Here is a 15,170-nt window from a genome sequence, read left to right on the forward strand (position 1 = left end):
CAAAATCAGAGCAGCAGCACCAATGGGCCACATGTATTTCTGCGCAGTACTGCTCCAATCCAGATGGTGGCAGTACGAGTACAACAGCAGCAAACTCCAGTGGAAATTGTAGTTCATTAACTCAAGCTGTAGTCATTTGTACTTCCGTGTTGTAACTTTCATTACAGTGGTGGAGCTGTGACTTCTGAGCATACGACTTGTTTCATGAATTATATTATTTTGATTGAACACACCATTTTTACTAAATTCACAAAAATCTTAAAAAACAGATTTACACTTTTTAAAGAAGTGTTTCTTAACCATGGTCTCAGCACACTTCCCAGCAAGCCTCAAGAATAAATCAAAGCAAGCTTTTAAATAATAAGCTAAACAACTAAAATTTATAATAATTATTATTTTAATTCAACTATATATATATATATATATATATATATATATATATATATATATATATATATATATATATATATATATAAATATATATATTCAATTTTAACCCCCATATATATATATATATATATATATATATATATATATATATATATATATATATATATATATTTAATATATTTTGTTTAGGTGTACTGTACTACTGTAATACTGTAATAGTGTTACCCAAAAAGTGCAATCATGTGATGAGATGCCGGTGACATTTTCAAAATTGCCGAAATTATAGAAACGGAACAAAATCACACAATTGTTTTTTTGTTTTGTTTTTTATCACAAGTGCCTAAATATAATTGGGGGAAAAAATATTTTTTAAATAAGTAAATCCATAATTTTGAATCCACTTAATTCATTTATTTCTTACATACACTTCATTATGCATCTTTTGGCATTGACATTTCATAGTAGTCCCACATTATAATAGAAGTTGATAATTCAAAACAAAATAATAGTGTATTTTATATTCGACACAATACATACTCACAAAAATCTCATGCCATTTGTAATACTGCAGTAAAGCAGTCCAATATAGACTCTGGGATTCAGGAAATGTTTGTGTGAAATCACACATTGTCAAAGAACATTTTATGCATTTGTATGAAAGATTTTTCAAGTGCTTCCACAAGGTTCAACAAAAATCTTCTACTGACAAGCTATAAGGCTGTTTCCAGGTGAACACCTTGTTGTGATGAATGTGTGTCACTGTGTGGAGATGAGTGACACTATGGTGTGTATGATGCGAGATCCTCGAGGACAGCTGATCAGATCTATGCTGGGATTTCGGATCTTCTCCTCTAAGAGCTGATCCATCTCCCACCGCAGCTCTTTCACCAGCTCAGCCACCTACATAAACACAATCTGAAATCAAATACTGCCATAGCATGCTATAATATTCTAGTGCACGTCTGCTTTACCTCATGAGACGCAGCAGCAAATTTGATCCAGCCGTCGTCCAGAGAGACGATGAACTCTCCACGCTGCAGCTCCACGCTCACCTGCCCGCCACCGAACAGCACCATGGGATACACGCACACCATGCTGCAGTCACGGAGAAACACTCGACTCGTCTTCACCTTCTCATGGTACACCAGGTATGGGCTGTCATAGTGCCGCACCTACAGAGTGGAAGTTATACTCCATTTAAGACAATTCAAATGTATATATAATAACAAATATATGATAATATGCCAATTATAATAACAAAATCACAAATTTTATATATAGATCGATATTATTTAAGAACTAGGTAAATTTAATTTTATGTGTTTATTTATATATATTAAATTTTATTATATATGCTTGTATTGAATTAAACATTTTATTATATTTAATTTATTAGAAAAATTTATATAATGATGTTTGTGTCTATATGTATATACTGTTAATTGTTATATAATAAAAGTACATGTAACTGAATAAATTAAAATAATGAAAAATTATTATCTGCACATGTATTATATACAGTACACATGAATTTGTATATATATATATATATATATATATATATATATATATATATATATATATGTATATATATATGTATATATACACACACATACACACATTCATACATATGTAAATATATCTATGTCTGTCTGTCTATCTATCTTATTTAGAATCTTATTCTATCTTATATTATAGAAAATACTACATTTTCTTATATATTTAATATTATATTAAATTTATCTGCCTCTAAAACAAACTTAAAAATAATGTAAGACAGACAGGTCTTGTATAAATTATGATATAATTTATAAATACTATTACTGATAATAGTGCAGTCTAAAAATGCCCGCTTTTCACAATCTAACTGACAAAATCCTGCCCTGAAAACAGCGAAATGTGCGTACAGACGTTTTCACGAATAAATCATAATTCATCAAAAACTTTCGTACTAAAATTTATTCTAAATGTACTAAAAGATTCAAGAACAACTTATACCACACGTACGCAATAATCATGTACAAACGGGGGCCTTATAAGCATGTGTTAAGAACCGTATATAATTAGATGTTATTGATAAATTATAATTACAGTTCCAATTATATTTATATATAAAATATTAGAGCTCCAAACAACAATCACCTGATCTATACTTATATAAACGATGATTAATGTCTCATCTTGTGTTTAGAGGCATTGCACACTTGGTACTGCTTGAAGACATCGTGGCGCGTGCTCTAAGGAGAGAGCGCGTCTTTAGAGAGCGCACAGATATGTTCGCGGAGAGTGACGATTGACTGTTCAGTCGCTTTAGGTTGCCCAGAGAAGTCCTCATTGATTTATGCAACTCACTGGGACCACACCTAAGCCACATCACCAACCGCTCTCACCACCTTATCTCCAAGCCTGTGTTTAACCCATGCTTCCTTCTTACCTGTGCCCGTTATGCCAGTGGATACACTTTTAAATAACAAATAATTATTCCTGGCTTCCACCTGCGACAGCAAAACCTCACATTCATTATCGTTAAAGTTATTTTTCTTTGTATTTTGTTTCGGTGCCATAATTGTCTTTCTCTGTACAAGTGCCGCGTTGTGGAAAGCCCTTATATGGAGCTGGTTTGGGCGTGAATTATGCTAATTACTGACCTCGTGCACGCGGGCGCTTATTAAGAAGACTCCAAATTCACTAACAGAAGAACGAGTTTAAGAACAAGCTCATGTGCGTATGCACATGTTGTGAATTAGGCAGAAAGTTCTCGTGAGAAGTTCAAATGTGCGTATAAATAAGAAAATTGTACACAAAAATTAGTGAATGAGACGCAGTGTTTCAGCAGAAAATGCTTGATTTTTCAGATGCTATGTTCAGAGCAGATGTAGTTTAGATGGGATAGTTACAGAGTAGTTGACAGATGAGGGGTGTATGTGGACGGCTCCATCACTCTTGGTCATGAAGCGCAGCTCCTCTGCTTTAGGCTGCATCTTCATAGCTCCTTTACTAGTGAGCTTGTACTTCCCCTGAGGAGATCTCACCTAAACAAAACACAGCATGTTTTACACACAGTCACATTTAACATCTTACACACCAGAGACGTGTGCACTGACCTGGACTACATTAGGGTAGAGAGCTGCACACAGCATGGCTGACATCAGCTTGGTGTTATCAGAGTTCAGGTTGGCCTGTGAGGCGCAGAAAAACAAAGAACAGTTCACAGGTTGTGAGTTTTTATCATTATTTTTACCTACAGTGTTTAAATACCTTGTATAGATTTTACCCAACAGTCTAAATATGACATATATAGTGTCAAAAAGCATTCACTGTCTGGAAGAGATGCAATGAAACATCTTCCAAATAGTTCAGAAAACAGCACAATTATCAAACTGATATTAATCAGCGATGATCACTAGAATGTTAACACAAACGCACCATTTTAGTGAAATAATGTAAAATATTTGTATATTTTAATTTCAATTTTGAAATAGCTGTCTCTACCACCAGTCAGAAATTTCTGAAAACACTTAAATCAATCAAAATCTATTAGAAAAGCTTCATCACTGCATGGACATCTTTCAGTTCTGTAGTTCTTGTCTCTGTACTCCAGAATCGGTTACCTCATAACCTGTGGCCTCCAGCACCCCATCACTTCCTTTCGAGGTCATTTTTTCAATGACCCTGGCCTTCAGTCCGTCCTTCACAAAGCCAATGTCAGACAGAAGCTCTGCAAACTGCCTTTTAAGACCTGCTATCTCCTGAAAGCACACACACGACACAGAGCAGTTACCCAAGCATGCTAAAATGACTAACGTTTCTACTGAGCCAATCAGAGTCCAGTCTCACCTGTAAGCCCCGGCTCGAGAGGAAGTTCTCTCTGCAGTACCGGTAACCTGCATTAGCTCCGCTCTGTGCTGCATTACACCAGCCCTGAGCAAACAAATCTGTTTATATCATGATTATATTGTCAACAGAAAATAAAATTCACTGGAATACTTTCAGTATGTTCACATAATCTTTAAATATTGTGTATTTACAGAGCCTGGACTGACCTTGTACGCCTGCAGCAAAGCTAGATGGTCACTGTTCGCCAGAGAGAAGGCCAGCTTCTTCTCATTCGCTTCCTCTCGTTTGTCCCAGGGAGACACCTGTGAGCATGACAAGACCTCAGGTAACACAGTACAGCGCTGGAGTGGGATCTTCTACATGTGGCTGCTGACTTACGAATGGACTCTTGAAGGCCAGGCTGGCGGCGATGGTGAGGGCAGGGTCCAGGCAGCGGAAGATGGCCCCCAGCAGCATGAGTTTACCGATGCGCACGTCCACCGGCAGACAGGCCAAATGCCAGCCGAGGGGCGTCAGAGACTCCTTGTCTGTCAGGGCGCCCAGGGCACACAGGCGCTGTTTAGCGGCGTCCAGACTGCCCACCTCGGGCGGCTCAATAAGCTGAGAGAAAACTGACTCCAGAGGACGCTCTGCAAACACCTCCAACACCTTAACCCTGGAAGACATGAACAGAAATGGGTTCAAGTTTAAACTATTAAGATCTAAACCAGTCCTACTTGGGTTTCACATGAAGTTTACTTGTATTAAAGCTGCGGTAGGTAACTTTTGATGCTCTAGCGGTTAATAAACAGAACTGCTTGCGTCTTGCGGAAGAACATCGTAGCCAGAACTACTTCTCTCGGTTTATGTCTATGAAGAATCACAAAGGTACTGGGTTACTCCGCCGCGGTATCCCCGAAGCAATCTAAAATAGTCCGAATATAAACACTTATTATAGGTGCACCCTAGTGATTCAGGACAAGCTAAAAACACGGTTTGGAAAATGGATTCATGGTGTACTCGCTTATTATATACATTTTACTACATTTTGAACACAAACAAAGTTACGGACCGCAGCTCTGATTGGTTATTTTTTACCGGGAGCGATGGAGTTTCTGCAAATGGCAATAGGGCAACTGGGAGGAGCCAGAGGCCAGAGGAGCTTGATTTTTTCACAGATTATCTGTCTCATATTCTACTGTCAGGACATAATGACAGGTTTAACAAATATGTAAAAAATATATTTTTACAAAAGTTACCTACTGCAGCTTTAAGGGAATAATTCACTTGAATTTTTTAATTGCTGAAAGGCCATAAAAGATGTAGATGAGTTTGTTTGTTCATGGGAACAGATTTGAAGGAAAATGGCGCATTCCATCACTTTCTCACCACTGGAGTGAATGGGTGCCGTCAGAATGAGAGTCAAAACAGCTGATAAAAACATCACAATAATCCACACCACTCCTGTCCATTAAATAAATGTCTTATAAAGTCAAAAGCTGCATGTTTCTAAGAAACAAATCCATCATTAAGTTATTTTTAACATTAATTTAACATCCATTTATCCATGCTATTGCTTTCTTCAGTGAAAATGCTGTCCCATCTGAATCAGGAGAGGAATGTGCACAGATCAAGCACCGTTTACAAGCAAAAAAAACGTCCAACAAACAAATACATTGGTGAATTATTATATAAGAGAACAACAGTGGATTGATTTTGTCACTGGAGGAATTATGAATTATGGACTCATATTTTGGACTGAGGAGATGGTTTTAAGTCTTAGTGATGGATTTGTTTATTATAAACATTTTTTTCTTCACAAGACATTACTTGATGGACTGGAGTGGTGTGGATTACTTGTGGATTATTGTGATGTTTTTATCAGCTGTCTGGACTCTTATTCTGATGGCACCCATTCACTGAGTGATGTAATGCTAAATTTCTCCAAATCGGTTCCCGGGAACAAACTAATTCATCTGCATCCTGGATGTCCTGACGCTAAGTACATTTTCAGCAAATGTTAATTTTTGGGTGACCTTGGGTGAACCTTTAATTAAAGTGTTTTATTGTAAATGCATGCGTTTTTTGTGATTGGTTTCCTTTTGAGGTGGTTACCTTAGACAGAGCTGCTCCAGAGGAACTCTCTGGATCTCAGGCAGCTGCTGTTGGCTCAGGTGGTGTCTGAAGCGATGGCTCGTAAACAGATGGAAGCAGACACCTGACGCCACACGACCAGCGCGGCCTTTTCTCTGAAGAGCGTTGGCACGAGACACCCACACGTCCTCTAGACTCTCCATACTGCGACTGGCATCGTACCTAACACATGCACAATCATATGACAATGCATCCCAAACCAGAAAGATCAGTCAATGTTAGCCAAGAAAAATAAACATCTAGATCTGTCTCAAGAGTCTCAAACCTCTTCTCTTTCATCCGGCCAGAGTCTATGACATACACCACATCGTCAATGGTGACAGAGGTTTCAGCGATGTTGGTGGAGATGATGATTTTGGTCACACCCTCAGGGGGGCGGTTAAAGACCGCCTGCTGCTCCTCATTGGACAGGGTTGAGTGTAGAGGATACACTACACACCTAAAAGAAATGTACACACATTCATCAGGTTACTCAAAACATGTCACAACACATTTCATTATTAATGTTACTTATATATATTAACATACATTACCTTTCAATAGTCTAATTCTAGCATTATTAAATCTCCACAGTCCACACTATTATTTTTATCAATCTAAAGCATTCTTGTTAAACAAAAGTACAGCAATAACCCATTAGAACAATCTACCTGTTTTTTCTTCTGTTATTGAACATCCTGTTCGACTGGAGCTGCTCATATAATTGCTTTATTTCAGCAAGTCCTGGTAGGAAGACCAAAACAGCACCTGTGCACGCACACCCACACACACACACACACACACACGGTCCATCACTGTGACTTATTTTAACCTTACGAAGAAGATTATTTGAACAGGTGGTCTTTACCTGCTGGGAAGCTGTGGTCTCCATCAACAATCCACTCCAACAGACTCTCCACCAGGTCCATGTTGATTTTATCAAGATCCATAGCAGCCAATGTTTTCACTACAGACTTTGAGCAATCTTAAAAAGAGATGCACAAATATATACCGTATTTTCCGGACTATAAGTCACACTTTTTTTCATAGTTTGGCTGGTCCTGCGACTTATAGTCAGGTGCGACTTATATATCAAAATTAATTTGACATGAACCAAGAGAAATGAACTAAGAGACACGAACCAAGAGAAAACATTACCGTCTCCTGCAACGAGAGGGTGCTCTATGCTGCTCAGTGCTCCTGTAGTCTACACTGAAGACATAGAGCGCCCTCTCGTGGCTATAGACGGTAATGTTTTCTCTTGGTTCTAAATAAATGCGACTTATAGTCCGGTGCGACTTATGTTTTTTTCCTCATCATGACGTATTTTTGGACTGATGCGACTTATACTCAGGTGCGACTTATAGTCCGAAAGGCTGTTTTGTCAAATTACACAAAGATCTAATATCAAGAAATGATTTAAGAAGTCGGCTGTCATTTGTACAATCACTAAAAACAGAAATAGAGTAATAAGCAGGCCCACAAAAAAAAAAAAAAATAAGAACAGGAAATGAAGAGACAATCTGGTAATAAATTCTTACTGGAATATCGGACGGTGAGTTCCTGTTGACTGAGCTGCTGATCAGGGATGTTGTCTTTGACCGAATCCTTTTTCATGAAGGACGTACAGGACCAGCCACGATCATCATCAAAGTCTTCAACAGGAGCCCGTCCCTTCCCAGTCATGCCACCCTGAGCGGAGGGACGAGTTTGCTTTGTGGAGCGCCGGTATGGACTACCATCTTCAATTACATACCTTTACAACAAAAGAACCAAACGGGTCGCGATGTAAAGACTTTCGTTTTATTATTGTGTGAAAAATACAACATAATCATAGATGAGGCAAAATACCTGGTCTTAGCGATAGCATCTTCGAGGAAGAACTGCTCCACCGGGAATGTGCGTCCTTCGGATAAAGAAAGTATGAAATGTGTTATGGATTAAGTATTAAAGGTTGCATCTCTTCATGATCAATAACCGTGAATGTTTCCTGATCTAATCTAAGCTCAGGAATGGGATGGAGGACCTGGTATATGTATGGTGGGGCAGTCGTTGAAGTACTGGGAGAAGAGCTCGGCATTCAGGGTTGCACTCATCATAATTATTTTCAGATCCGCTCTTTTCGCGATCAGATCCTTCAGAACCAGCAGCAGGAAGTCACTGTGAGACAGGAGTCGTGTTAACTGTGACTCAGGATGTGTTGATAGGTGTACGATTGCGTTCCACGAACCTCTCTTCTGTGCGTTCGTGGACCTCATCCACGATCACATGTGTGATGTCTCGGAGCTCGGAGTCGCCCTCTAACCTGCGCAAAAGGACGCCGGTGGTACAGAACATCAGCCTGGTGCTGGAGGACTGGACACAAGACAACATATACACACATTCATCCGTTTGTCAGCAAGAATGCATTAAATTGTTTAAAAGTGACAGTTGGAAGAAATGTTTCTGAGCAGCAAATCAGCACATTTGAATGATTTCTGAAGGATCATGTGACACCGAAGGCTGGAGTAAAGATGAAACATTTCATGCAAGAACTAATTTTAGTTCAATTAAATCAAATTAATGTTATGCATTTAGCATTCGGGCTAACATTTTTTTTTTACCTAACATGTGTTCCCTGGGAATTGAACCCACAACCTTGCGCTTCTAACGCAATGCTCTACCACTGAGCCACAGGAACACAGGAATTTTTGTTAAATCACATTTATAGTTATATCATATCTAATAGTAGCTGTAATTAAACAAACGATAATCAAATGATGATCAAAATTAAACTGAGAATATATCATAGATATTTGATGTATCACTCAGCCTAGAGTAAATGTGGTATGTTTGTAGAAACGGTGTTACCCTGACGGTCTCCAGACGGATCTGGTAGCCTGTGGAGTGACCCAGGGCCTCGACTCGTTCCTGGGCCACTCGGGTCGCCACAGCGATGGCAGAGATTCGCCGTGGCTGAGTGCAAATAATATTGGGCACTTTATCCTGCCGTCCAGTCCGGAGGAAACGATCCAGGATAAACTGAGGGATCTGAGTGGTTTTCCCGCATCTGAAGTCACATGAATTCAGACATGAAGAGATGTCAGAAAAACTGGTTAGCAGAAGATAAGTGCTGGAGGTCCCAATCTTACCCAGTCATCCCACTGATGACGAGAACCTGGTTCTTATCCAAACAATCCAATATGGCCTCTCTCTTCAGGAATGCAGGTAGCTTCTGCCTCTGCTCCTGCATCGATATGTAGCGCCTCGACGACTGAGAGAGAACACACAATACATTTGAACAATATCCTGACTGCTCTCTTTGATTGTAATGATTGTAATCATTAACATCAACCCTGAAGCAACTGGATTTAAATCTACAGTAGAGGTAGATCACTGCAGCACTCTCTACAGGTTTGAAAAGATATGAGGATAAGAAAAAGACAGGAAAATCTTCATACTATAGTAAAACCAAAAACAGTCCCACACTCATCCAAGCCCGGGAGCGTTACCTGCTTCTTCTTGAACTCTCCGCAGAGCTTCTTGTTCTCTTGCAGTATCTGCTCAGTTTTGACCTCGCTCTTCTTCACCATCCTCTTCCTCAAGTTCACATAGCTCTCGTTTTCCACTGGAATACATTCCTCCTCATCTTCATCACCTTCATCATCACTATCTTCTTGTTCATCACCAATATCCTGTCTTCGGTACGACGCATCTGATTGAACACACAAATGTAAATGATGACACATGTTTCAATTTTCGGGTGAAGTTTTGAGTTTTGAGACGTCCAATCGCTTACCTTCCTTTCGTCCCGCTCTGTGGTTTGTGCTCTCTGTGGTGTTGTTTGATCGATCTCTAGGTGTTTCATCAGTCGTAATGCTGTTGGCTAGTGTGTTCCTACTGCTCTGACTCCTGGTCGGAGCGGCGGTGGGTGGAGTCAGGACAGGGGGCGGAGCACTGTACTTGTGATGAGCAGCAGACAGCAGCTCTCTGGCAGGTCCGTCCTCCTCCAGACAGGAAATGAGGGTGTAGACCACCGGCTCTCCTTCCCGCGCAGCACTTAGTGACTGATCGAACAGGTGCTCTGTGACACTGAGGCGTCCCGCGCCAGAGAGCGATTGATTGGTGCTACTGAAGGCCACGAGCGGAGCTTGAAAAGGATATAAACTACCTGGTTGGAAACGAATCTCCAGCTGGTAAACGGGAGCTTCTGTGCTGCTAAACCCTGGCTGACTTCCCTTGCAAAAATCTCTGGGAGAGCTCGGTTCATGAGTTTGGTGCTGGAACTTGCAGCGGTTTCCATACTTACAACCTGCCCCCTTCAGGTAAAACTTACAAACCTGATTGGATCCTGACTGCTTTTTACAATTGGACGAGTTTGAAGTTTTGTTGCGACTCTCATCCACCCACAGCAGGTCGAGCTGAATCGTCCAAACACGACTGCTGATGCGCTCACAGAAGCGATCCCCGTAGATTGCGGTCAAAGCGAGGGCCTCTTCCTGTCGCAGAGCTACACATTCCTCCGGAGAAGGGAGCTGGGATGTTTGGGGTTTGAGGGCGCTGGTGCCAAAACGTTCTGTGAACATCTGGGATAGGAGGAGCTCTAATGTCGCTCCAACCTCACCTCGTCCACTTTCTTCTCCGGCCTCCAAAGCTTGTCGACAGCGCTCACGATCAAACCCGTATCTGCAACGTGGGAACCACGGAGTTACTAGAACAGTGCACTGAGTGAACAAACAGATTCAGTACTTTATAAAAGTACTTAAAAGACCACCTCATCTACCACCCAGGCATTAACAATCTGCACGTAACGCTATAATACACTGGAATTATATTTTTAACAGGAAAAATAAAACCTATATTGAATTAGAAAACAATTTCATGGTGAAAAAAATATTTTCAAAAATGAAACGTATTTAAATATTAAATATAATCATGTTTCTTCTCATTTTTGTTATCAGTAATGTACATTAGGGAGTTTCGGGTTATATTTTCTGTTAATTTATTTATTACTTACAAACACTTTTATTGATTATTAATCATACAGTGAATTTTTAAAATGTAAAATACTGTGAAATGTATGGTTATTGCAAGCAAAAACTAAGAATTACTGTATAATTCACAGTGAAAAGAAAAAAAAAACTGTAAAAAGGCATTCCCAGAAGTCCCTGCATGTGCATGACACAACATATGATTATATTATTAATAAATAATTTGATCATCTCGTTTCTACAGTTTTTGTTATTTTTACAGCTATATTACAGAAACAATAATTACAATTATTAACTTTAAGATGAAAATCTGTAAATGGCCTAATATTGCATTAAATGTGATTTTACTATACAATACTCTCAAATTTATGGTTACTGCAAGTAAAAACTAATGAATTACCGTATAATTTATGGCATAATTTATTGTCCCTTAGTGACATCACACATGAATAGATTTTATTTAAACATTTTGCTTCTGTTTTTTGCTAACACTACTATACATTCAGATGTTTTGAGTGACATTTCACATTTCATTATTTAGTGAATGTTTATTGCATTACTTAAGAGTCGTGTGTTAGCATGATGGTGTTTTTTTGTGTTTTGGGTATGACCCTGTGCATTGGCCAATGTTGTAGACAGGCCACTTACAATAAACCTGAATTCATCATATGCAGAACCTGCATTAAAATGGTGAGTACAAGTACATTTTAGGGTAAAAATCCAATGTTGGTATGATTTATCAACAATACATAAGTAAATAGAGTTTTGTCACATTTTTGGTGGATTTCTGAAAACCACAGCTGTTGTATTTTCCTAGTAAATTTAACCGGATATGTTTTCCCACTAGAGTGATCTTGTAATAGAAGTAGTGATGCCTGTTTTAGCCAAAGTGTACCTGCAAAGAGTGCCCAGAGCAAACAGGGAGATCACCGGCTCCGGCTTCGAGTGCTTCTCCTCGACCGGCTCCTCCATCCAGTCGTCACTCTCGGCACATTCTACTCCGTCATCATGGGTTTGCCAGAACTGACCTTCCTCACGACGGTCCAGCTCATCAAACTCCTCTTCCTCGTCCTCTTCCTCCTCACCACCCTCATAATCAGAGCCGCTGCATGACAATATTCAATTATTACACACCGAACAAACAATAAACCAGATAAACAACTGCTTAAAGTGCAACACAAGGGGTTAAGAGGTTAAAACCCCTGTGGAAAAAACGAACGGAGGGAACATTAGTGTGAGGCCAAGTCAAGTTCACCTGTTTGGTGTCGGATGGTCATGGCTCTGAAGCTCCCGCAGCAGCTCTTTGACCTGTAGTCTGTTCGCGGACGTCATGTGTATCTTCTGCAGGGGCAGCTGCACCTGCTCGGGTCTAAATCTGGATCTCTTGTCCTCCTCATCATGTTTTCTGGGCAGTGCCTGAGATCTTCCTCTGCCGGATCCTCCACGAGCCCCTCGGACACCTCTTGGACCTCTTGATGAGGGAGGCTTGAAGGACTGACTGGGACCCAAGTCCAGGCTGAAATCATCTTCATCATCCCAACCTCCACTAGCAGCTTTCCTGTTTCCTCCACCTCCTCCTCTTCCTCCTCCTCTTCCTCTGGGTTTATTGAACCGTCCTCCACCCCGATTGGGTTTGCCTCTCCTCCTTCCACTCATCAGTTCAGCTCCCTTTTAGTGTGTTTCCTTTCAACTGAGACATACTTGTGTAAATACACTTGTCCTGAAAACCATCTACAAACTAATATAATCATTTCATATATATTTGTTAATTTATATTTAAGAATGGCATTTTATTTGTAAGGATTAGAACCATAAATTAACCATTAAAATATGGAAACACGGTAACCAGACATGAATCAGGGCGCATTGTAAATACTGTAAGTGTACTAGCTACGTTATATTTAGACGAGGCGGTTAAGAAAAAATTAGTGTTATTTGGCAATGACAGCAACTCACAAATCAAACCGATCATCGAGCCGACTTTCAAATGAATCTGAAGTTTAGAGAATCTCTCGCTGTACAGTTACAGATTTTACATCCGAGTGGAGATTCAGATTCTAACCGGTACCGGCCGCAAGCAAGATTCAACAGGAAACGGGATATAGTTTTCAAAATAAAAGTCATGCGTGGAACAAAATAAAAGCTTACGCTCTGCGGCGAACAGTTTTTCCCTATCATAGGTCACTTCGATGCTGCGGTGACGTCACCACGTATGGGAACACCTCCGGTGTGACGAATGTCTGAAGCCCTATACCATCCCGCCAATCCTATTGGCCAAATGGCGCATAGCACCACCCTACGCATGCGCACGCATGATATACCTGGGTGCAGTGCGCCATTTCGCTCAGATTTCATTCCTTCAGGAATAGCGAATCATCTGTGCCCTATCATCTCGCGTTCTCCAGCGATTTTCTTCGAGCAGTGTTAACTCCTCTTTCGCGGACGCGATGAGTCAACGAAAGGTAAGAGCCGTATATGGGTTTATCACAGGGAGGCACTCATGAGAGATTCGTTTGCAGCCTCTCTCATGTTCTCTCTGTGATAGCCTACGACTATGGTAAAATAAGAAAAGTATCCGCGCTCTGGAGTCTATTTCTTCAGTCGCCTCGCGTCTAACCCCCACCGTTTGCTTCTGCGGTCGCCGAGGCCCCGCACGAGGTGTTGGTTAGGGGCGATATGTGCGGCTTGACTATGAGTACAGTGATGCACTGGAGTTTCCACTTGCTCGCTCTCCCCTACTCGAGCGCGTTAATCAGAGCAGTTTTGCTTTTATACTATGTTGTCTAACCGCAGCTTCGAACTCAGAGTAGGCTCTGACCGGCATAAGCGGTTCTCTCCCTCCGAGCGGACAGGAGAAACGCGCTTCCCCTTTCTCAGTGTGCTATTATGTGGATATCCACGCGGTGGATAAACTACCCTTCTCACGGACCTCCACCAAAAGGTTTCGAGGTCCTGGAAGCAGCCTTATCAGCGCATATCACGAACGGCGCGGGTTTTTGCCACGATTAAGTGACATGGCGGACTGCTATTATATAGCGATGCCGTTTGACTACCTCTCTAGCCGAACGGATCGCGCCAAACTCCGCCGCGACCTAGTCTCGTCTAGACGTATCGAGTCGTGTCTATTTCGGAAAAATTTCATTCTCTTATTACGGTTCTTTACGAGAAGCCTCTCGTTCTTCCCCCACACTCTAACATTGACTGTCTCGCAGCACAAGCACTTCGAGCGTCACTAAACTGAGCTGTTATTTGAGCGCCCCTCAGACACTGCACAATTCAGTCTTCAGAGTTTGAGGGACGGCACAAGAGACTGGCGAATTTGGCCAGTTTATGACGGCTCACACAGCTGCCGCGTTCTCGCTAGCGGCGTGGCCCTATGTTTATCTTGTTGGATTAAATCATGCCGTGGACACGCTTCAGGATTATACACAACGAAACACAGCGAGTTTGACGCATGCATTTCCTTCTATGTTTGCCGGGGTCTGTGCCCTCCACTGAAGAGTGCTGTTGGACTGCTAATGCACATCCAACCCTCTCACTGCAGTCCCCACGCTCTAACATTGACTGTCTCGCAGCACAAGCACTTCGAGCGTCACTGAACTGAGCTGTTATTTGAGCGCCCCCTCAGACACTCTGCACTATTCAGCCTTCAGAGTCTGAGGGACGCCACGAGAGACTGACGAATATGGCCAGTTATGACGGCTCACACAGCTGCCGCGTTCTCGCTAGCGGCGTGGCCTAATGTTTTCTTGTTGGATTAAATCCTGCCGTGAACACGCTTCAGGATTATACACGACGAAACGCAGCGAGTTGACGCATGCGCTTTACTTCATGTTTGCCAGGGTCTGTGCCCTCCACTAG

General features: G+C 41.2%; 1 protein-coding gene across 1 annotated transcript; it reads right to left on the reverse strand.

Moving 5' to 3' along the window:
• Nucleotides 1-779: 779 nt before the first annotated feature.
• On the reverse strand, nucleotides 780-13,398 carry dhx57 (DEAH (Asp-Glu-Ala-Asp/His) box polypeptide 57). Its single transcript, XM_026279048.1, has 23 exons — nucleotides 13,266-13,398; nucleotides 12,565-12,999; nucleotides 12,205-12,414; nucleotides 10,118-11,004; nucleotides 9,831-10,033; nucleotides 9,471-9,592; nucleotides 9,190-9,388; nucleotides 8,570-8,694; nucleotides 8,366-8,499; nucleotides 8,191-8,245; nucleotides 7,881-8,095; nucleotides 7,208-7,324; nucleotides 7,011-7,107; nucleotides 6,626-6,799; nucleotides 6,322-6,522; nucleotides 4,606-4,882; nucleotides 4,434-4,529; nucleotides 4,228-4,311; nucleotides 4,002-4,139; nucleotides 3,495-3,569; nucleotides 3,288-3,422; nucleotides 1,362-1,562; nucleotides 780-1,290 (listed from the first exon to the last, which is right to left on the reverse strand). Exons 2-23 carry the CDS (start codon nucleotides 12,963-12,965, stop codon nucleotides 1,147-1,149), a joined length of 4,290 nt encoding a protein of 1,429 aa, XP_026134833.1. The 5' UTR covers nucleotides 12,966-12,999; nucleotides 13,266-13,398; the 3' UTR covers nucleotides 780-1,146.
• Nucleotides 13,399-15,170: the final 1,772 nt, after the last annotated feature.

This window comes from Carassius auratus, chromosome 13, assembly GCF_003368295.1.
Source record: "Carassius auratus strain Wakin chromosome 13, ASM336829v1, whole genome shotgun sequence".
Classification (NCBI taxonomy): Eukaryota; Metazoa; Chordata; class Actinopteri; order Cypriniformes; family Cyprinidae; genus Carassius; species Carassius auratus.